The sequence below is a fragment of the Diospyros lotus genome, chromosome 6 (genome assembly GCF_014633365.1).
Source record: "Diospyros lotus cultivar Yz01 chromosome 6, ASM1463336v1, whole genome shotgun sequence".
Classification (NCBI taxonomy): domain Eukaryota; kingdom Viridiplantae; phylum Streptophyta; class Magnoliopsida; order Ericales; family Ebenaceae; genus Diospyros; species Diospyros lotus.
This window is the reverse complement of record NC_068343.1, coordinates 1,305,231-1,328,113: the sequence shown is the minus strand read 5'-3', so window position 1 is coordinate 1,328,113 and position 22,883 is coordinate 1,305,231. Positions and strand designations below refer to the sequence as shown.

General features: G+C 37.3%; 1 protein-coding gene across 8 annotated transcripts in view; it reads left to right on the top strand.

The window, feature by feature from the left end:
* Positions 1-2,056: 2,056 nt before the first annotated feature.
* LOC127804871 (protein SIEVE ELEMENT OCCLUSION B-like) overlaps positions 2,057-22,883 on the top strand; it is a 64,700-nt gene continuing 43,873 nt past the window's right edge. For 2 of the 8 annotated variants that reach the window (XM_052341939.1, XM_052341934.1), the window contains exon 1: positions 16,717-17,302. In XM_052341939.1, coding sequence (XP_052197899.1) covers positions 16,793-17,302 — 510 coding nt within the window. In that variant the 5' untranslated portion in view covers positions 16,717-16,792. Of the gene's footprint in view, positions 2,638-2,725; positions 2,834-2,924; positions 3,374-3,514; positions 3,625-3,726; positions 3,870-4,005; positions 4,498-4,624; positions 5,462-16,716; positions 17,303-17,390; positions 17,499-17,589; positions 18,039-18,179; positions 18,290-18,391; positions 18,535-18,674; positions 19,167-19,292; positions 20,112-22,883 lie in introns of those variants that run through there. The other 6 variants (XM_052341933.1, XM_052341932.1, XM_052341937.1 and 3 more) reach the window with 6 other exon arrangements.

Genomic DNA, 22,883 nt, shown 5'->3' with positions numbered 1-22,883 from the left:
CGAATCATACTTATTTTTTACAATTCAGATTATGAAATATTTTAAATGTCTCTAAAAAAGGTGTATAAGAACAAATATTTTATAAGGGTTATTTAAAATAATTCATAACTCAAGTTGTAAAAAAATAAGTGTAGTCGATATTGAAAGTAGATTTATTATAAAAGTAATACATTTGACAAAAAATATAGTCTCAAATATTCACTACGAACAAAAAATAACAAATCTATTGTTTGGAGGTACAGTTATAATATGCACAATTATGTATTGATGTGTTGTACTTTGTGTTAAATTAATAGAAAAATATAATATATTAATATTACAAAAAATATTATAATTGAGTGTTTAAATAACATTTTTTGAAAAAATAAAACTCATTCCTAATTAAGGCCATTTACAAAGTAATATTTTGAATGTTTATTTTGCCTCTAGGTTGTTCCTAAATTTGGTGTTCTTGCATAATTGGCAAATTTATTATGCAAGAACAAACCCAAAATTAGAATAACAAGGGGTAGATCCTGCAAAATAATTTATTCTAATTTTGCATTATTAGAGATGCAGAAAAATAATTTTACCTCATTATGCGTCTCTAACAAATCTAATTTTTTCTAATTTGGTTCCTCATTATGAAAAATAATTATGCATAATTTTGTCTAATTATTTTGTCTGTAATTTTGCATAGTTTGTTCTAATTTTGTTCTTAATATAATTTTGTTATTGCATAATTTGTATAAAATTTAAATTCGGTGTTCTTTAATATTATGCATAATTTAGGAACTCTCGGCCATTCCAATTTTATTTTACCTAAATTTGGTGTTCTTGCATAATTTGTTTTTATATTTAACTTGACTAAAGATTTCTACATGCAAACCATCCTAATCCAATCTAATATCAAATATCTAACTCTATTTAGTATTTATAGAGGGAATAAGATAGGTTAGATATATCCCACTTGAATTTGTTGAGTTTTGAATTGATTATAGAAATTCTTATCAACGTAATTAAAAAGAACAAGTTTATATATATATATATATAATAAATAAAAAATATTTATCTCTTTTGATATCTTTGTCCTTCTTCTTCTTCTTCTTCTTCTTCTTGTATCATCCTCTTCACCGAATGGGTTTGGACCACTTTAAAATTAATTAGTAACAGGTACATATTAGTTGTTAATTCAAGCACGTTAATCTTTGGATTCTGGTACCGAAAATCATGAAGATTGTGCAGCTTAAGATCGAGCATCCTCAACTTTGGCTGGCTTAATATTAATAACGTAAATTAACAAGACATGCATATCTCCCACAAAGCTTGATTTGTCTGTGCCTTTCCCTTTAATTTTTTTTTCTAATCAACATGCAGCGCTAGCTAGCTGCATGGGTTGCCCGGCTGTCGGATCTGGGTGCTTTAATTTAATCATGTTGGGACGGTATACTGACTTTAGTGCTGTTCAATCATGGGTGACGGCTCTGAGATTGTTAAAGAAATAAACGAACTTGTTACTTGTCTTGGCGTTTTAGTTCTGTGTCCAACACTGTAACCTCGTAATGCCCACGTTAGGGTAATAGGAACAAAGGAATGGAATCTTTCTTTTCTCTCCGACCGCTTCTTTTTCTTTGCTGGGGTTTTGAGAATTGATATTGGTATCAATTAGTAAGGAAGGAAAGTATAGCAATGTGTATACTACGTACTGCCATGCCCACGTGATTGATTGAATTAAATAATCTGTTGAAGAGATGATAGATACAGTAGGTCTAGGGTTAGTTAATAGAGGCAGTGATTAGGTTGATGAAGACTTCGGATCTAGAATCAGCAGCAGTACTGCCCGGGATTCTTTGGACAGCCAAAAGGAAAAGGTGTGATGTTGTGGGGTCTGAGAAAGGCTTTAATTTGATAGGCAAGGACGCTTCAACTTAACGTTGTGGGGGGTTTTGAGCTTGACTAGAAGCAAAGAAATGGATTAAGCTGTCAACACTGGTAGCTTGCTTTATTCCATTGCCCGGTCATGGCTATATAAAGGCCAAGCCATCCCGGATTGCTAATAGAAGCACCGCAAGCCCTCCTCTCCTCCTTCCTCAACACCCCGATTTCTGCCTTGACTTCGTGCAGCAGCAACAGAAGCTTCTTCTTGCCATGGCCAGCAAGTTGACGCCGGTGCAGGCTCCACTCAACAGAAATGATCCCCAACTCATCGGAAACGATCCCCAGCTCACCAGGAGTGACCAGCAACTCATCCGGACTGATCCCCAGATGATCAGAACCGATCCCCAACTCACCCCAAACGATTCCCAGATCACCAGGAGTGACCCGCAACTCATCAGGACAGATCCTCAGATGATGAGAGCCGATCCCCAGCCGATGATCACAGCTAATCCTCCGCAGCTGCTTCGATCGAGTGCCCCGCTAATGGTCAACCCTAGCAAGTACATTCCAGCCGCTGCGGCTTCCGCCCAGCAACTGGCGATGAGAGGTACCGGTGACCGGAGCATGTTCCTGGCGTCCGAGGACAGCTACACGATGAAGCAAATTCAGGAAATTCATCGCCCAGATGGCCGTGAAATAGACGTCAAACCTCTTTTTCAACTTGTTGAGGATATCGTTAGCCGCGCCTCCATGTTCCCTACTCAGGAGATGATTGTGCCGGTAGAGGAAATATTTCTCCAACAAATTAATGAATTGGATCCATCTCCTTCATATTATATATACAATTTTCTTGTGATTTCCACTTCAGGGCATGGACAGAAGCCAGGTGGAACAGGTGGAGGACAAATACAATCAAGCAGTGGTCATTTCCATGCTCGAGGGGCTGGCCCAAGTCATTGATCGGATCTCGGTCCAGGTTACATGAAAAAAAGTTCCAATTTTCATATTATGATACATGAAAAATACAAAATTAACAATATTCAATTTCATTACTTTTACGTTTCCAGATAGCATTTAACTCTTTCTCTGGCATAGACGGGCATGAAACGACCGTCTCTCTACTTAAGATGCTAGCCAGCTATCCATGGGATGCTAAGCTTGTGCTAACCTTAGCGGCCTTTGCTTTGAACTACGGAGAATTCTGGCTCCTCGCCCAGATTTACTCATCAAACCAACTCGCCAAATCAGTGGCAATTCTTAGACAATTGCCGGTGATCATGGAGCACTCCGGCGCACTGAAAAGCCGGGTTGATGCGCTTAACGTTCTGATTAAGGCCATCTTGAACTTAGCAAGGGTCGTTTCAGCTTTCAAGGGGCTACCGCCGACATATATTACACAGGATGTGCCCGCCATGTCCGCCGCTATGGCCACCATGCCAACCGCCGTCTACTGGTCCATCAGAAGCATCATCGCTTGTGCTGCACAGATTGCAAGCCTCAGTAGCATGGGCCATGAGTATGTATTAACTAATTAATTATTGCATCTCAAGTCTGTATAGAATAAAAACCCAAAATTATTTAGTAGTTATATATCCATAACTACTGTGTATATAGCATTAAACTAGCTAGGTTTATAATGGCCATGTGATCATTTCAGGTATTTAGTAACCACCACAGAGTCATGGGAGTTGTCGACCTTGGCTCATAAGATTAACAACATACGCGACCATCTTCAAAAGCTATTAGATATTTGTTACAGTCTTCTGGGTAAGTAATAGTATTAACCAATCGAAAGTTTATGATAATTACAATTAATAGATGCATTTGTGGCCTCGCTAAATATCATCATTAATTGTTTTTTGGGTGTAGATGAAAAGAGAGACGTCGAAGCTTTTCAGTCATTGGTGCAGATCTTGGACATGATCCACATAGATAACATGAAAGTTCTTAAGGCATTGATTTACACTAAGGATGACATTTTTCCGCTTTATGATGGAAGTGCTAAAAGAAGGGTATGTAACACTATACATGATTCACTCTACAAACAGCTACATCATCATTAATAACAATATTAATTTGGATTAATTTCTATGATATGTTCCTTGTGATCGAAAAATTAAGCTCTTTGGTTGCTGTTGTTGAAAACAGGTTAGTCTTGAAGTTTTGAGGAGGAAGAATGTTTTGCTACTCATATCAGGGCTTGAGATCTCTGAGGACGAGCTTTCAATTCTAGAGCAAATTTACAGAGAGTCTCGAATGCAGGCAGTGAGGGTGGACACTCTATACGAGGTCGTGTGGATCCCGATTGTGGACCCCTCTTCGCAGGGGATAGATTCTATCAAGAAGAAGTTCGAGAGCCTACAATCCACAATGCCTTGGCACACAGTGCACCACCCATCGGTTATCAATCGAGCTATGATAAGGCTAGTGAAGGAGAAGTGGCACTTTAGGAACAAGCCTATCCTGGTGGTTCTCGACCCGCACGGAAGAGTGGTGAGCCCCAATGCCATCCACATGATGTGGATTTGGGGAAGCAATGCCTTTCCCTTCACCAGTTTTAGGGAAGAAACGCTTTGGAAGGAGGAGGCTTGGAGGCTTGAGTTGCTCGTTGATGGCATCGACCAAACAGTTCTCGACTGGGTAATTAGCTCTACTTCATCTTCGTAGCTAGCTATTTATATATGTGTGTGTAATAGTTCAGTACCATTAATTGTCACATTCAAGAAAATCAATCAAAACCCACAAATTTTTATGTTTTGTTAACCAGAGCAAAGAGGGAAAATACGTATTCATGTATGGAGGGGATGACATTGAGTGGATCCGGAGATTCACAAGCAGAGCAAAGGCGGTGGCGAAAACTGTTGGAATCCCACTTGAGATGGTATACGTCGGAAAGAGTCACAAGAAGGAACAAGTCCGGCGGGTGACCACCGTCATTGAGGCCGAGAATTTGAGCTACGCATGGCAGGAGCTAATGGTATGGTTCTTCTGGACCCGGTTGGAGAGCATGCTCTTCTCCAAGATTCAGCTCGGGAAAGTCGACGAACACGACCAGATGATGCTCGAGATAAAGAAGCTTCTAAGCTACGACAAGAGCGGAGGCTGGGCGGTGCTCAGCCGGGGATCGGAGGTCGTCGTCAACGGCCATTTCACCACCATGATGTCCACCGTGGTGGAGTTCGACAAATGGAAGGATCGGGTGGAACTTGATGGGTTTCCTACCTCGTTCAAAGGTTACCATGACAAGCTTGTGAGAGATACTCATCCTTGCAGCCGCTTCGAGTTCCCGATCTCCACCGGGAGGATCCCGGAGAATCTGAAATGCCCCGAGTGCCAGCGCTTCATGGAGAAATTCATCACCTTTGCTTGCTGCCACGATGAAGATGCCATAGCCGCTCTCTACTGATGATATGAATAAGGCTTTTGCCTTACTATTACTATATATATATATATATATATATACAACCATATATATATATAATAAGATTTGTGTGTGAAATGTAACGCCAAGGCCCCCACTTCATTGTACTCCTTATTTGGATGGCCTTAGACTCAGTTTTTGAATATGCTTAGCCCAACCCTTCGGTGAAATAAACTTTCAAATTAAATTTGAATTGCTATAAACTTAGAATTTTGCTCTGAAAATTGAAAACTTCTAATTAATTGAATTATTGTTTATATTTAACCATTTAGTGAAATAAACAATTTTTGTATCAAACACTATGTTTAGTTTTTATTTTTCAAATTAAAAATATATATAAAATTCTAAAACAACATATTTACTTTTTTAATTTTTATGGTAGTCACCACCAGCTTCCATGGTCGCAGCCATCACCCATCCCCCCAACCATGGACGTGGCCATCACCTACCCCCAATATACACAAACATATGCACACATATGGCCGCTATGAACGCAACCGTCACCCACCCACCATGGCAACAGCGATGAACGTGGCCATCGTTGTGAGAGAGAAAGAAAAAGAGGGAGATGGCCAGTGATGGGCTGTACAGTGTGTATATATATATATATATATATATAAAGAGAGAGAGAGAGGAGGGGTGGGTCTGTGTAGACTTGCAATATATATGTAACATCCCCAAAAAATTGGAGGCAAATAAAAATAATTAATTTGGGTGTTTGAGGATATTTTAGAATATTTGGAGATTTTTGAGAAAATACTTATCTATGATATTTTGAGGAAATAAGAAATTTAGATGATTAATTAAATTAATTGGAAATATTTATGGAAATAGTAAAATAAATTAATTTGGTGGATTTCTGGAAATTATAAGGTGAAAGTGTAATAAAGGGAAAAGGAAGTTCGGGTGTGTGTGTAATTAATGAAAGTTGTGGGCGCTGAAACGTGATTTGCGGAAGTGGCCGCAAATCACTTTAAATTTAACTGGAGCGCATATATGTATGAGGGAGTAGCTGGCGCGAGTGGCTACGCGTGCGCGTGTCCAGGCGGGGGACGTGGGATTGATTCCACGGGTGTGCACGCGAGGCTGGGTTTTTGGCTGGGGGGGACCGAAACGGCATCGTTTTTGCCCCAAAGGCGGTAGCTGCGTGCTTAGCCAGCTGGCTGCCACGTGGCTGCGTCTCCTGCCTTCTGTTTTTGCTTATTTAAGGCTGAATTTGGCCTTCCTCAACCTCTTAAATAGAGCGAAAATAAGGAGAAGAAGAGGGAGCTTGGGCAGCACGAGAAAATGGAGGAATAAGGAAAAATTGGGGGAGAAATTCATGAATCTTGAGATTATTTCATGATTAAATTAGTCAAGTAAGTGGGTAAAATTATCAGAAGTATTATACGTTTAAATCACGAATTTTATACGGTTAGATTTGATTAATATACACTGTAAACTTATTATTTTATGTTAAACGTTTTACTTCGCAGCGAGAGTACGAGAGAAACTAGGATCGGCTATCTACAGGCAAGCTCCTAACCTTCTAATCGTGTTCTTTATTTCCCTTACAAGTCTCCGTGGTTTTTCGTATTTTATTCCCTCTCTCACCGTGACTCGATTCCACGCATTAATAATAATAATCTGCGTGGTAACCACCCTATGACTTATATTTTATTAATGAGTTTATTGTTAATGGAATAAGTTAAGTAAGGATGTCATGGTGTCTTTCATTTCGACTGTCACAGAGCTTCGTATCACTCTGCTTTTCTTGGGAATGATGCCGAACCCGTTAGGGTTAGGTTCTTAGAAAATTGGCTATGGTCAGGATTATGATGATATGTTAAGAGTCTATTATGTATGTTGAGATGGTTTTCTATGAATGAAAAGCGTATCATGATGTTATGTGGTTATGTACATGAAGAGTTATGGAGAAATGTTGTGTAATGTTAAGTTTAAAAGATATAAAGTTAATAGTGTCAGTAAGTGTGTTTAAGGGTATGGGGTACAAAGCCATTGACTGTAGACCGTGGGTCGTGGCAGTTGATGGCTGGATGTATGGGCGCCAGTCATTGGTTGTTACGATAAGCGCTAGACGGGCTAGAAGAGCTGGTATTCCAGATTCCCGCTTTGGTTTGTGCATATCATGATGTGTGTGCTACATGGGGCTGGGTTGCATTTATTTGGGGAAACATGCTTTGTGTGTGATGGAATGTGTGAGCATTTGTATAACCTGATTAGTCTAAGAGCCAATTTGGGTACTCTAGGCGAACATGTGCATTTAGAGCATGCCGCATGTATGTATTCCTATGTGGGCGTAGCGTGGCCTGATGCTTGGTTTATGGGGGCCTTGTCATCACGTTTATGCTACAAAAGCCATTGCATTTCTTATGTGGTGCATTGCATGGTACTATTGTTACTGTTATTTTGGGCGGGAGTACCATTCTAGTCCAGGTGTCGGGAGTACCGACTCGGGGGAGCTTCGACTCGGCTTAGAGATTAGCTCGAGGGAAGCCCGAGGCCACGATCGCGGAAGGATATGACAATGTGATGGATGATAGGAAGAACATATGAGGGTATGATAGGTATCAGGAAGAGCATGTAATGAGTATTTAGGAAAAGGCAAGGCGAGTTTTTATGGATAATGAAATGGTAGCCTATGTTAGCCTGTAACAGGTTTGTATACGGGACTTAGGTGCTAATGTGTGGCTTATGTGGGCTCTAAGAACCCTTTATGTGCAGTTGATTTTATATTATGCATTTAAAAGTAATGCACGTATGGATCATGGCATGGTGTGGTTGCCTTGGCATGAATTGCATGGTATGTTGGGAAGAGTCCTATCCATAACCAGTTGCCTTTCTTTCATGAGCTTGCTGAGTCTTGCGACTTATCTTTGTTTTCTATCATTTTAGGTAAGAGTATTCCGAGATCGCAGGTGCGTATAGTAGAGTTGAGTCTAGATCGTCGAGTCAGGATAGCAAGTGCAAAGCTCTCCCGAAACTAGATCTTGAGTGTCATTGTACTTGTGTTAAGGTTAATGTTTTATGTTTGAGATATATGTGTATTATGTAAGCCAAATGGGCACGGTGATCAGGTATGTAATGACGATTATGAGAAATCATATTAAAGAAAGATTATAATTTCAATAGGGTTTGCGTGTGAGTTGTAGATGTACTATTGTTCTGTAATACCCCATATTGAAAAGTGTCAAGTAAGTTCAAGAAACTGAAAATCAGTTTGATAATTTAGGTAAGTAATTGCGGAATCGATGGAAGGGAGTACCCTAGAATGTAAATATCGAAGGAAAAAGATATGTCAGTGACAAGTGTCTTGATACATGATTTATGACACTTAAAAGAAATCGGAACAGAGATAACTCTTCGTACGACTAATTTTAGCTTGAAAAATCGAATGATCGTAAGGGATGTAATACTCGAGATTTTTAGATTCAAATACTTGAAGAAATATGATGTTTTAAGAGATTGTGGATGTTTGAAGATAAAAGTTTAATTTATGAGCCAGGGGCAAAATCGTAATTTTTGAGATTCGGGTAAAAGTGTAATTTACTTAAAAATTAGGGGTATTAGCATAATTAATCCATTCTTCAGGGATTAAAATGCAAATAAAAATTAGACCGGGGACCATATTGAAAAGGGTCTAAGTGCAATTATCCAAAAGTTCGAGCCAAAATGTAATTCTTGAAATCTTTTTACTAGGGGCATTTGAGAGATTCAGGAAAATCCTCATAAATGACTTTAGAGATAAGGATGAAGTGTCATGATGACATTAGAGATAAGATGAAGTCTCATGATGACGTTAGAGATAAGATGAAGGCTCATGATGACTTTAAGGATAAGATTTGGACAAGATTTGATAAGATTTGATTGGATAAGATTTTATTGGATATGATTTGATTTGGATAAAGATTTGATTTGAATAAGATTTGATTTGGATAACAATGATTGCAGAATATTTTAGAAAATTTAATAATGATTATATAATATCTTGAAAAATTTAGAATGATTGTAAAATATCTTAGAAGATTTGGTAATGATTATATAATATCTTGGAAAATTTAAAATGATTGCAGAATATCTTAGAAGATCTGGTAATGATTATATAATATCTTGGAAGATCTAGAATAATTGCAGAATATCTTAGAAGATTTGGTAATGATTATATAATATCTTGAAAGATTTACAATGATTGCAGAAGATCTTAGAAGATTTGGAATGATTGGAAAAGATTTTTGAAGATTTGAAATGATTGCAGAATATATGTTTTTTGGTGGCTAAGTTTCCAAAACACATAAATAAGGGTTCATGGCTAAAGGTTTCTCATTCGAAATTGTGAGAAGTTCGTGCTAGACAATAGTGTTTTGGGTTTAGTGGATAAAAGGCTTTTTAAGCATACGCGAAGCATCACACGCGCAGAGCACTTGGGCAGCGCGTAAGGGCGTGTAAGAAGGTGGTTTCATCAAAATACTTGAGAAGTTACACAAAAGTCGAGGTTGGGCACAAGATTCAAGGTGTTCTGAGTTTCATTCGAGGTGAGTGTTCGCCCTCAAAACTTTGTTTTGACTTGTGAATGGTTCTATCCTAAAAGTTGGTTTTGACTTGTTCATGCAAATGGTTTTTGTTGCATGCAAATGATAACCGGTGACGGTGGGTTTTATGAGTGAGGTTCATTCCTAAACGTTTTGAACTTGTACATTGCATTTTATAAAATATTATTTATATGATGTTTTGAATTGTGAAATGTGGCATTGTCTTGAGTTTTGTGTGTACATATGGAGTGTGAGCTTAGAATGTTGTCTGGATAGTGTAGCCATAATTCTCCAAGGGCGTGACGGAATAATAGAGGTATCTGATGCTGGTATGTATGTCAGGATAGTCGCCTTGATTTCCGTGCCAGACCATTTGGTCAGGAAAGTTACACTAGGACGACTAGGTGGTCCATATTGTGTTGTTCATGTGGGATGTCAGGCTAGGATGTTGTCTGGATAGTGTAGCTGTAATTCTCCAAGGGCATGACGGAATAACAGGGGTATCTGATGCTAGTGTGCATGTCAAGATAGCTGCCTTGGTTTTCGTGCCAGGCCGTTTGGCTAGGGAAATTGCACTAGAATGACTAGGTGGTCCATGTGAAATTTTGGAGTTGGGATTGCATGGTGGTTCCTGGATGCTTAAGGTGGGAACGTAATCTGGTGAGATGCGTTGCCAGCCTTATTTAAGCTAGAATCGCGTCGCGTCATCGTGTTGTCGAGTCGATATGGTGGCATAACTTTTAGAAAAATTGCTCTTTTCCCGTGGTAGGGTTAAGCGCATGAGATTCTCTTGGCTTAGGATTTACCGGGTGTATTGGTTTATTTCATGTCTTGCATTCATTTATGAAAAATATGATTTTGAACTCTCACTTAGATGATTCATCATCTAATTTGGATTATGTCTCTAGAATATTTAAACGTTCCAGGTGAAGGCAGCGGTGCGAAAGGAAAGGGAATTGCCGAAGAGTGACGACGATTAGTTGATTGCTAGTAATATGTCGCTTTCAATAAATGTTGTTTATTTTGAGGACGTCTTGTAAGTGTTGGTTTGACTTTATATTATAAATAAAGTGGTTTTGGTTATGACCTGTCAAGGTTTCGATTTAACTTCCGCATTTGTGTTGGTGATGTAACACCCCAATTTTCGGGAGCGTTAACGTAACGTAAGATTCCGGGGATAGATTTTTTTCAAACAAAAATCCATCACAAAAATCATTCCCCGAAGATCCCGTTACACCTTCTCAGTATATCAACTATGAACCATTAATAAACCAAGACAGGTTCACCAACACAAATGCGGAAGCTAGATCGAAACCTCAACAGGTTATAACCAAAACCACTTTATTTATATATAAAGTTGCACTAACGTTTACATGACGTTTTCAAAAGTAAATAACATAACTGAAAAGACATAATGTAAACTATCCGCTAATCGCCGTCACTCCTCGACGATTCCTTTCCCTTTTGCACCGCTGCCTTCACCTGGAACGTTTGAATATTCCAGGGACAAAGTCCAAATTAGATGATGAATCATCTAAGTGAGAGTTCAAAACACATTTTTCATGAATAATGCAAGACATGAAATAAACCAATATACCCGGTAAGCCCTAGCTTAAGAGAATTCTCACGCGCTTAACCCTACCATGGGGAAAGAGCAATCTCTCTAAAAGCTATGCCACCACACCGACTCGACGACACGACGACGCGACGCGATTCTAGCTTAAATGGGGCTGCCAACGCATCTCACCAGAATACGTTCCCACCTTAAGCATCCAGGAACCACCATACAATCCCAACTCCAAAATTTCACATGGACCACCTAGTCGTCCTAGTGCAACTTCCCTGACCAAACGGCCTGGCACGGAAATCAAGGCGGCTATCCTGACATGCACACCCAGCATCAGATACCCCTATTATTCCGTCACGCCCTTGGAGAATTACGGCTACACTATCCAGACAACATCCTAGGCTGACATCCCACATGAACAACACAGTATGGATCACCTAGTCGTCCTAGTGCAACTTCCCTGACCAAACGGTCTGGCACGGAAACCAAGGCGGCTATCCTGACATATACCCCTATTATTCCGTCACGCCCTTGGAGAATTATGGCTACACTATCCAGACAACATCCGAGGCTGACATTCCATACGTACACATAAAACTCAAGACAATGCCACAATTCACAATTCAATGCATCGTATAAACAACATTTATAAAATGCAATGCACAGTTCAAAACGTTTAGGGACAAACCTCCCTCATAAATCCAACCGTCACCGGTTACCATTTTAATGCACAAAACCATTTTGCATGAAATCACCATATGTTCAGATAGAACAAGCACAATAAATCAAGTTTTGGAGGAGAACCACTCATAAGAAAGCCAAATTTTGGTAGCGAACAACTCACCTTGAACGAAACTCAGAACACCTCGAATCTTGTGCCCAACCTCAATTTTCGTGCAACTCCTCAAGTCTTTTAACCAAACCACCTCCTTACAGGTCCTCACGCGCTGCCTAAGTGCTCTACGCGTGTGATGCCTCGCGTATGCTTTAAAAACCCTCTATCCACTAAACCCGAAGCACTCTCGTCTAGCACAAATGTATCACAACTTCGAATGAGAGAATCCTTAGCCTTGAGCCCCTATTTATATGTTTAGGAAACTTAGCCACCAAGAAATATATATTCTGCAATCATTTCAAATCTTTCAAAATCTTTTCCAATCATTCCAAATCTTCTAATATTTTCTATAATCATTCCAAATCTTTTGATATCTTTTACAAATCATTCCAAAATCTTCTAAGATTCTCTACAATCATTGTAAATCTTCTATAATCATTCCAAAATCTTCTAAGATTCTCTGCAATCATTGTAAATCTTCTATAATCATTCCAAATCTTCTAATATCTTTTGTAATCATTGTTATCTAAATCAAATCTTTTCTTATCCAATCAAATCTTATACAAATCTTATCCTTAAAGTCATCATGAGCCTTCATCTTATCTCTAACGTCATCATGAGACTTCATCCTTATCTCTAAAGTCATTTATGAAGCTTTTTCCTGAATCTCCCAAATGCCCCTAGTAAAAAGATTTCAAGAATTACACTTTGGTCCGAACTTTTGGATAATTGCACTTAGACCCTTTTCAACATGGTCCCCGGGCTAATTTTTAATTGCATTTTAGTCCCTGAAAAATGGACTAATTGCGCTAATGCCCCTAATTTTTCAGTAAATTACACTTTTACCCCCAACCTTAAAAATTACGATTTTGCCCCCGGCTCAAAAACTGAATTTCTCTTTAAAGACCTTTATAACCCTTTGAAATATCCCAAAACACTCTCTTTAAAATTCTGAAAAAATATCGTTTCGATCTCCCTCCGTCAATTTCGAAAAAACTGCACTTAGGCCCGAATCTTCGTTTTAGTTACAAGCCCTTTTGTTTCTTCCAAAACCTACTGAAGGGTTACTCTATATGCCAAATATGAACTTCCTTGGGGTTCCATTGACGTCCCGGATGCCCCGTACGATAATTCGGTATTTCAGCCTAAATCACAATTGCCTTTTTTTTAGCTGTACCGGGAACCGTTCCCGATCCAACTTCTTTTGATGCCTAAAATCATAACTCGTATTACTTGTCGATACTATACCATTTTCGTTGGCTATCTAGGGTCCAGGGTATTCCCTCTGACTAATTCGATCGTCCAAAGTTGCGTTAGTGTAACCTATAGTCTTATTTTCCACAAAGTCCATTTATGCCCTTCATCAAATATTATTTATGACCTCAAATCATTCTCGGGTATTACAGGTGAACCTTTCTTAGTTTATTGATAGTTCATAATTGATATACTGAGAAGGTGTAACGGGATTTTCGGGGAACGGTTTACGTTGAGTTTCCGTTTTTATGATGTGTTGTTGATTGAAAAAAAAATATCCCCGGAATCTTACGTTACTTATCGCTCCAAAGAAGTGGGGTGTTACATGTTCAGTATCATTTTAGTAATGACTCTCTCACGGATCCTCTTACTGCACAAGGGCTCCAGGAGACGGGTCGTTACAATATATATATATATATATAGAGAGAGAGAGGGGGTAGATCTGTGCAAACTTGCAGTATATATATATATATATATAGAGAGAGAGAGAGAGAGAGAGAAGGCCACGGCCATGGCGGGAGAGAGTGATGGCTGCACCCATGAGAGGGTTTAGAATAACAACATAATACAATTAAATGCAAGAATATAGTAATAGTAATTAAAATAATATAAAATTATTCTGAATCACACAAAATAATACATAAATTTGTTATGTCACGCACCTTAAACGATGTGTGATGTCACGCACAAACGGATGTAAACGACAATAACTAAAAATGTATCTTTTTAATTGTTTAAAAATCGAATCTTGAGTTTTTTTAGGTGAGGGGCTCAATGCCATATTTTTTAATAATTAAGTTTAAGATGTATCAAGCCTATTTTTTTCTCTATTTTTAATATAATTTTTTTAAAAAATATGTATCTATTGTATGTAAATATGAATATAATATATTAAATTTTTTAAAATTTAACATGTTATTTATTAGCATATATTGATAATAAATTAGTTATAATCTATTTTCTATCATAGAGTGGTTCAAAACTGAATCAAATTAAAAATTAATTAAATTATATATGTAGGTGGATCGAGGATTAATTAGACAGAAGTTTAACTGACCTAAAATTAAAATAATTAACTCGAACCAAAATTTGAACTCCAAGCATGAGGTTGACGACTCTTAATAAAATATATAAATACAATAAATTGATTATTTTTAATCCGAATCATACTTATTTTTTACAATTGAGATTATGAAATATTTTAAATGTCTCTAAAAAAAGTGTATAAGAACAAATATTTTATAAGGGTTATTTAAAATAATTCATAACTCAAGTTGTAAAAAAATAAGTGTAGTCGATATTGAAAGTAGATTTATTATAAAAATAATACATTTGACAAAAAATATAGTCTCAAATATTCACTACGAACAAAAAATAACAAATCTATTGTTTGGAGGTACAGTTATAATATGCACGATTATGTATTGATGTGTTGTACTTTGCGTTAAATTAATAGAAAAATATAATATATTAATATTACAAAAAATATTATAATTGAGTGTTTAAATAACATTTTTTGAAAAAATAAAACTCATTCCTAATTAAGGCCATTTAGAAAGTAATATTTTGAATGTTTATTTTGCCTCTAGGTATGTTCCTAAATTTGGTGTTCTTGCATAATTGGCCATTCAAGAACACCAAGTTTATTATGCAAGAACAAACCCAAAATTAGAATAACAAGGGGTAGATCCTGCAAAATAATTTATTCTAATTTTGCATTATTAGAGATGCAGAAAAATAATTTTACCTCATTATGCGTCTCTAACAAATCTAATTTTTTCTAATTTGGTTCCTCATTATGAAAAATAATTATTTGTTATTAAAATAATTATGCATAATTTTGTCTAATTATTTTGTCTGTAATTTTGCATAATTTGTTCTAATTTTGTTCTTAATATAATTTTGTTATTGCATAATTTGTATAAAATTTAAATTTGGTGTTCTTAAATATTATGCATAATTTAGGAACTCTCGGCCATTCCAATTTTATTTTACCTAAATTTGGTGTTCTTGCATAATTTGTTTTTATATTTAACTTGACTAAAGATTTCTACAGGCAAACCATCCTAATCCAATCTAATATCAAATATCTAACTCTATTTAGTATTTATAGAGGGAATAAGATAGGTTAGATATATCCCACTTGAATTTGTTGAGTTTTGAATTGATTATAGAAATTCATATCAACGTAATTAAAAAGAGCAAGTTTATATATATATATATAAATAAAAAATATTTATCTCTTTTGATAACAACGTGACTATGTCCCATATATTGGGACTGACTGAATGGAGATAAGCTAGTTTGATCAGACACGTACCTTTCTACTTCTTCCTGTATCATCCTCTTCACCGAATGGGTTGGACCACTTTAAAATTAATTAGTAACAGATACATATTAGTTGTTAATTCAAGCACGTTAATCTTTGGATTCTGGTACCGAAAATCATGAAGATTGTGCAGCTTAAGATCGAGCATCCTCAACTTTGGCTGGCTTAATATTAATAACGCAAATTAACAAGACATGCATATCTCCCACAAAGCTTGATTTGTCTGTGCTTTTCCCTTTAAATTTTTTTTCTAATCAACATGCAGCGCTACCTAGCTGCATGGGTTGCCCGGCTGTCGGATCTGGGTGCTTTAATTTAATCATGTTGGGACGGTATACTGACTTTAGTGCTGTTCATTCATGGGTAATGAACGAACTTGTTACTTGTCTTGGCGTTTAACACTGTAACCTAGTAATGCCCACGTTAGGGTAATAGGAACAAAGGAATGGAATCTTTCTTTTCTCTCCGACCGCTTCTTTTTCTTTGCTGGGGTTTTGAGAATTGATATTGGTATCAATTAGTAAAGAAGGAAAGTATAGCAATGTGTATACTACGTACTGCCATGCCCACGTGATTGATTGAATTAATTAATCTGTTGAAGAGATGATAGATACAGTAGGTCTAGGGTTAGTTAATAGAGGCAGTGATTAGGTTGATGAAGACTTCGGATCTAGAATCAGCAGCAGTACTGCCTGGGATTCTTTGGACAGCCAAAAGGAAAAGGTGTAATGTTGTGGGGTCTGAGAAAGGCTTTAATTTGATAGGCAAGGACGCTTCAACTTAACGTTGTGGGGGGTTTTGAGCTTGACTAGAAGCAAAGAAATGGATTAAGCTGTCAACACTGGTAGCTTGCTTTATTCCATTGCCCGGTCATGGCTATATAAAGGCCAAGCCAGCCCGGATTGCTAATAGAAGCACCGCAAGCCCTCCTCTCCTCCTTCCTCAACACCCCGATTTCTGCCTTGACTTCGTGCAGCAGCAACAGAAGCTTCTTCTTGCCATGGCCAGCAAGTTGACGCCGGTGCAGGCTCCACTCAACAGAAATGATCCCCAACTCATCGGAAACGATCCCCAGCTCACCAGGAGTGACCAGCAACTCATCCGGACTGATCCCCAGATGATCAGAACCGATCCCCAACTCACCCCAAACGATCCCCAGCTCACCAGGAGTGACCCGCAACTCATCAGGACAGATCCTCAGATGATGAGAGCCGATCCCCAGCCGATGATCACAGCTAATCCTCCGCAGCTGCTTGGATCGAGTGCCCCGCTAATGGTCAACCCTAGCAAGTACATTCCAGCCGCTGCGGCTTCCGCCCAGCAACTGGCGATGAGAGGTACCGGTGACCGGAGCATGTTCCTGGCGTCCGAGGACAGCTACACGATGAAGCAAATTCAGGAAATTCATCGCCCTGATGGCCGTGAAATAGACGTCAAACCTCTTTTTCAACTTGTTGAGGATATCGTTAGCCGCGCCTCCATGTTCCCTACTCAGGAGATGATTGTGCCGGTAGAGGAAATATTTCTCCGACAAATTAATGAATTGGATCCATCTCCTTCATATTATATATACAATTTTCTTGTGATGTCCACTTCAGGGCATGGACAGAAGCCAGGTGGAACAGGTGGAGGACAAATACAATCAAGCAGTGGTCATTTCCATGCTCGAGGGGCTGGCCCAAGTCATTGATCGGATCTCGGTCCAGGTTACATGAAAAAAAGTTCCAATTTTCATATTATGATACATGAAAAATACAAAATTAACAATATTCAATTTCATTACTTTTACGTTTCCAGATAGCATTTAACTCTTTCTCTGGCATAGACGGGCATGAAACGACCGTCTCTCTACTTAAGATGCTAGCCAGCTATCCATGGGATGCTAAGCTTGTGCTAACCTTAGCGGCCTTTGCTTTGAACTACGGAGAATTCTGGCTCCTCGCCCAGATTTACTCATCAAACCAACTCGCCAAATCAGTGGCAATTCTTAGACAATTGCCGGTGATCATGGAACACTCCGGCGCACTGAAAAGCCGGGTTGATGCGCTTAACGTTCTGATTAAGGCCATCTTGAACTTAGCAAGGGTCGTTTCAGCTTTCAAGGGGCTACCGCCGACATATATTACACAGGACGTGCCCGCCATGTCCGCCGCTATGGCCACCATGCCAACCGCCGTCTACTGGTCCATCAGAAGCATCATCGCTTGTGCTGCACAGATTGCTAGCCTCAGTAGCATGGGCCATGAGTATGTTTTAACTAATTAATTATTACATCTCAAGTCTGTATAGAATAAATACGCAAAATTATTTAGTAGTTATATATCCATAACTACTATGTATATAGCTTTAAACTAGCTAGGTTTATAATGGCCATATGATCATTTCAGGTATTTAGTAACCACCACAGAGTCATGGGAGTTGTCGACCTTGGCTCATAAGATCAACAACATACGCGACCATCTTCAAAAACTATTAGATATTTGTTACAGTCTTCTGGGTAAGTAATAGAATTAACCAATCTAAAGTTTATGGTAATTACAATTAATAGATGCATTTGTGGCCCTGCTAAATATCATCATTAATTGTTTTTTGGGTGTAGAGGAAAAGAGAGACGCCGAAGCTTTTCAGTCATTGGTGCATATCTTGGACATGATCCACATAGATAACATGAAAGTTCTTAAGGCATTGATTTACACCAAGGACGACATTTTACCACTTTATGATGGAAGTGCTAAAAGAAGGGTCTGTAACACTATACATGATTCACTCTAGCTATAAACAGCTACATCATCACTAATGACAATATTAATTTGGATTAATTTCTATGATATGTTTCTTGTGATGGAGAAATTAAGCTCTTTGGTTGCTATTGTTGAAAACAGGTTAGTCTTGAAGTTTTGAGGAGGAAAAACGTTTTGCTACTCATATCAGGGCTTGAGATCTCTGAGGACGAGCTTTCAATTTTGGAGCAGATTTACAGGGAGTCTCGAACACAGCCAGTGAGGATGGACACTCTATATGAGGTCGTGTGGATCCCGATTGTGGACCACTCTTTGCTGGGGATAGATTCTATCCAAAAGAAGTTTGAGAGCCTACAATCCACAATGCCTTGGCACACAGTGCACCACCCTTCGATTATCGATCGAGCTGTGATAAGGCTAGTGAAGGAGAAGTGGCACTTTAGGAACAAGCCTATCCTGGTGGTTCTCGACGCGCACGGAAGAGTGGTGAGCCCCAATGCCATCCACATGATGTGGATTTGGGGAAGCAATGCCTTTCCCTTCACCAGTTTCAGGGAAGAAACGCTTTGGAAGGAGGAGGCTTGGAGGCTTGAGTTGCTCGTTGATGGCATCGACCAAACAGTTCTCGACTGGGTAATTAGCTCGACTTCATCTTCGTAGCTAGCTATTTATATATATATGCGTAATAGTTCAGTACCATTAATTGTCACATTCAGAAAATCAATCAAAACCCACAAATTTTTATGTTTTGTTAACCAGAGCAAAGAGGGAAAATACGTATTCATGTATGGAGGGGATGACATTGAGTGGATCCGGAGATTCACAAGCAGAGCAAAGGCGGTGGCGAAAACTGTTGGAATCCCACTTGAGATGGTATACGTCGGAAAGAGTCACAAGAAGGAACAAGTCCGGCGGGTGACCACCGTCATTGAGGCCGAGAATTTGAGCTACGCATGGCAGGAGCTAATGGTATGGTTCTTCTGGACCCGGTTGGAGAGCATGCTCTTCTCCAAGATTCAGCTCGGGAAAGTCGACGAACACGACCAGATGATGCTAGAGATAAAGAAGCTTCTAAGCTACGACAAGAGCGGAGGCTGGGCAGTGCTCAGTCGGGGATCGGAGGTCGTCGTCAACGGCCATTTCACCACCATGATGTCCACCGTGGTGGAGTTCGACAAATGGAAGGATCGGGTGGAACTTGATGGGTTTCCTACCTCGTTCAAAGGTTACCATGACAAGCTTGTGAGAGATACTCATCCTTGCAGCCGCTTCGAGTTCCCGATCTCCACCGGGAGGATCCCGGAGAATCTGAAATGCCCCGAGTGCCAGCGCTTCATGGAGAAATTCGTCACCTTTGCTTGCTGCCACGATGAAGATGCCATAGCCGCTCTCTACTGATGATATGAATAAGGCTTTTGCCTTACTATATATATATATATATATAATAAGATTTGTGTGTGAAATGTAACGCCAAGGCCCCCACTTCTTTGTACTCCTTATCCTATTTGGATGGCCTTAGACTCAGTTTTTGAATATGCTTAGCCCAACCCTTCGGTGATGAAATAAACTTTCAAATTAAATTTGAATTGCTATAAACTTAGAATTTTGCTCTGAAAATTGAGAACTTCTAATTAATTGAATTATTGTTTATATTTAACCATTTAGTGAAATAAACAATTTTTGTATCAAACACTATGTTTAGTTTTTATTTTTCAAATTAAAAATATATATAAAATTCTAAAACAACATATTTACTTTTTTATTTTTTATAGGTAAACAAGATTTGGGTTTATATCTCTCAAATCTAGCATAATATCAATTACGGTAGTGCACTCAAAATCGTCTTTATGTAAATATTATTAAAAAATAAAAAAAATAAAAATCAACTATTAAATATGTTTTTTATTTTATACGTGCATAATAAGGAGGACATCCTAATATATATATATATATACTTCTCCCATATTACTAAGGGATGTTCAGTCATTTTAATTCGACCCTATACTAAATTAGATTAAGATTAGAATTTTAAATTTTTAAACTAAAAACTAGACTGATTAGAGTTAAGAGAAGACTAGACTGGTTCGGTTTGATCCTAACTGTTTTATAATATTTTTTTCTCTCTATTTTTAATATAATTTTTTTAAAAAATATGTATATATTGTATGTAAATATGTATATAATATATTAAAAATTTTAAATTTTAACATGTTATTTGTTAACATATATTGGTAATAAATTAATTATAATCTATTTTCTATCTTAGAGTGGTTCAAAACTGAATCAAATTAAAAATTAATTAAACTATGTAGGTGGATCGAGAATTTGACGGAAGTTTAACTGACCTAAAATTAAAATAATTAACTTGAACCAAAATTTGAACTCCAAGCATGAGGTTGACGACCCTTAATAAAATATATAAATGCAATAAATTGATTTTTTGTAATCCGAATCATACTTATTTTTTACAATTCAGATTGTGAAATATTTTAAGTGTCTCTTAAAAAAGTGTATAAGAACAAATATTTTATTAAGTGTTATTTAAAGTAATTCATAACTCAAGTTGTAAAAAAATAAGTGTAGTCGATATTGAAAGTAGTTTTATTATAAAAATAATACATTTGACAAAAAATATAGTCTCAAATATTCACTACGAACAAAAAATAACAAATCTATTGTTTGGAGGTACAGTTATAATATGCACAGTTATGTATTGATGTGTTGTACTTTGTGTTAAATTAATAGAAAAATATAATATATTAATATTACAAAAAATATTATAATTGAGTGTTTAAATAACATTTTTTGAAAAAATAAAACTCATTCCTAATTAAGGCCATTTAGAAAGTAATATTTTGAATGTTTATTTTGCCTCTAGGTATGTTCCTAAATTTGGTGTTCTTGCATAATTGGCCATTCAAGAACACCAAGTTTATTATGCAAGAACAAACCCAAAATTAGAATAACAAGGGGTAGATCCTGCAAAATAATTTATTCTAATTTTGCATTATTAGAGATGCAGAAAAATAATTTTACCTCATTATGCGTCTCTAACAAATCTAATTTTTTCTAATTTGGTTCCTCATTATGAAAAATAATTATTTGTTATTAAAATAATTATGCATAATTTTGTCTAATTATTTTGTCTGTAATTTTGCATAATTTGTTCTAATTTTGTTCTTAATATAATTTTGTTATTGCATAATTTGTATAAAATTTAAATTTGGTGTTCTTAAATATTATGCATAATTTAGGAACTCTCGGCCATTCCAATTTTATTTTACCTAAATTTGGTGTTCTTGCATAATTTGTTTTTATATTTAACTTGACTAAAGATTTCTACAGGCAAACCATCCTAATCCAATCTAATATCAAATATCTAACTCTATTTAGTATTTATAGAGGGAATAAGATAGGTTAGATATATCCCACTTGAATTTGTTGAGTTTTGAATTGATTATAGAAATTCATATCAACGTAATTAAAAAGAGCAAGTTTATATATATATATAAATAAAAAATATTTATCTCTTTTGATTACAACGTGACTATGTCCCATATATTGGGACTGACTGAATGGAGATAAGCTAGTTTGATCAGACACGTACCTTTCTACTTCTTCCTGTATCATCCTCTTCACCGAATGGGTTGGACCACTTTAAAATTAATTAGTAACAGATACATATTAGTTGTTAATTCAAGCACGTTAATCTTTGGATTCTGGTACCGAAAATCATGAAGATTGTGCAGCTTAAGATCGAGCATCCTCAACTTTGGCTGGCTTAATATTAATAACGCAAATTAACAAGACATGCATATCTCCCACAAAGCTTGATTTGTCTGTGCTTTTCCCTTTAAATTTTTTTTCTAATCAACATGCAGCGCTACCTAGCTGCATGGGTTGCCCGGCTGTCGGATCTGGGTGCTTTAATTTAATCATGTTGGGACGGTATACTGACTTTAGTGCTGTTCATTCATGGGTAATGAACGAACTTGTTACTTGTCTTGGCGTTTAACACTGTAACCTAGTAATGCCCACGTTAGGGTAATAGGAACAAAGGAATGGAATCTTTCTTTTCTCTCCGACCGCTTCTTTTTCTTTGCTGGGGTTTTGAGAATTGATATTGGTATCAATTAGTAAAGAAGGAAAGTATAGCAATGTGTATACTACGTACTGCCATGCCCACGTGATTGATTGAATTAATTAATCTGTTGAAGAGATGATAGATACAGTAGGTCTAGGGTTAGTTAATAGAGGCAGTGATTAGGTTGATGAAGACTTCGGATCTAGAATCAGCAGCAGTACTGCCTGGGATTCTTTGGACAGCCAAAAGGAAAAGGTGTGATGTTG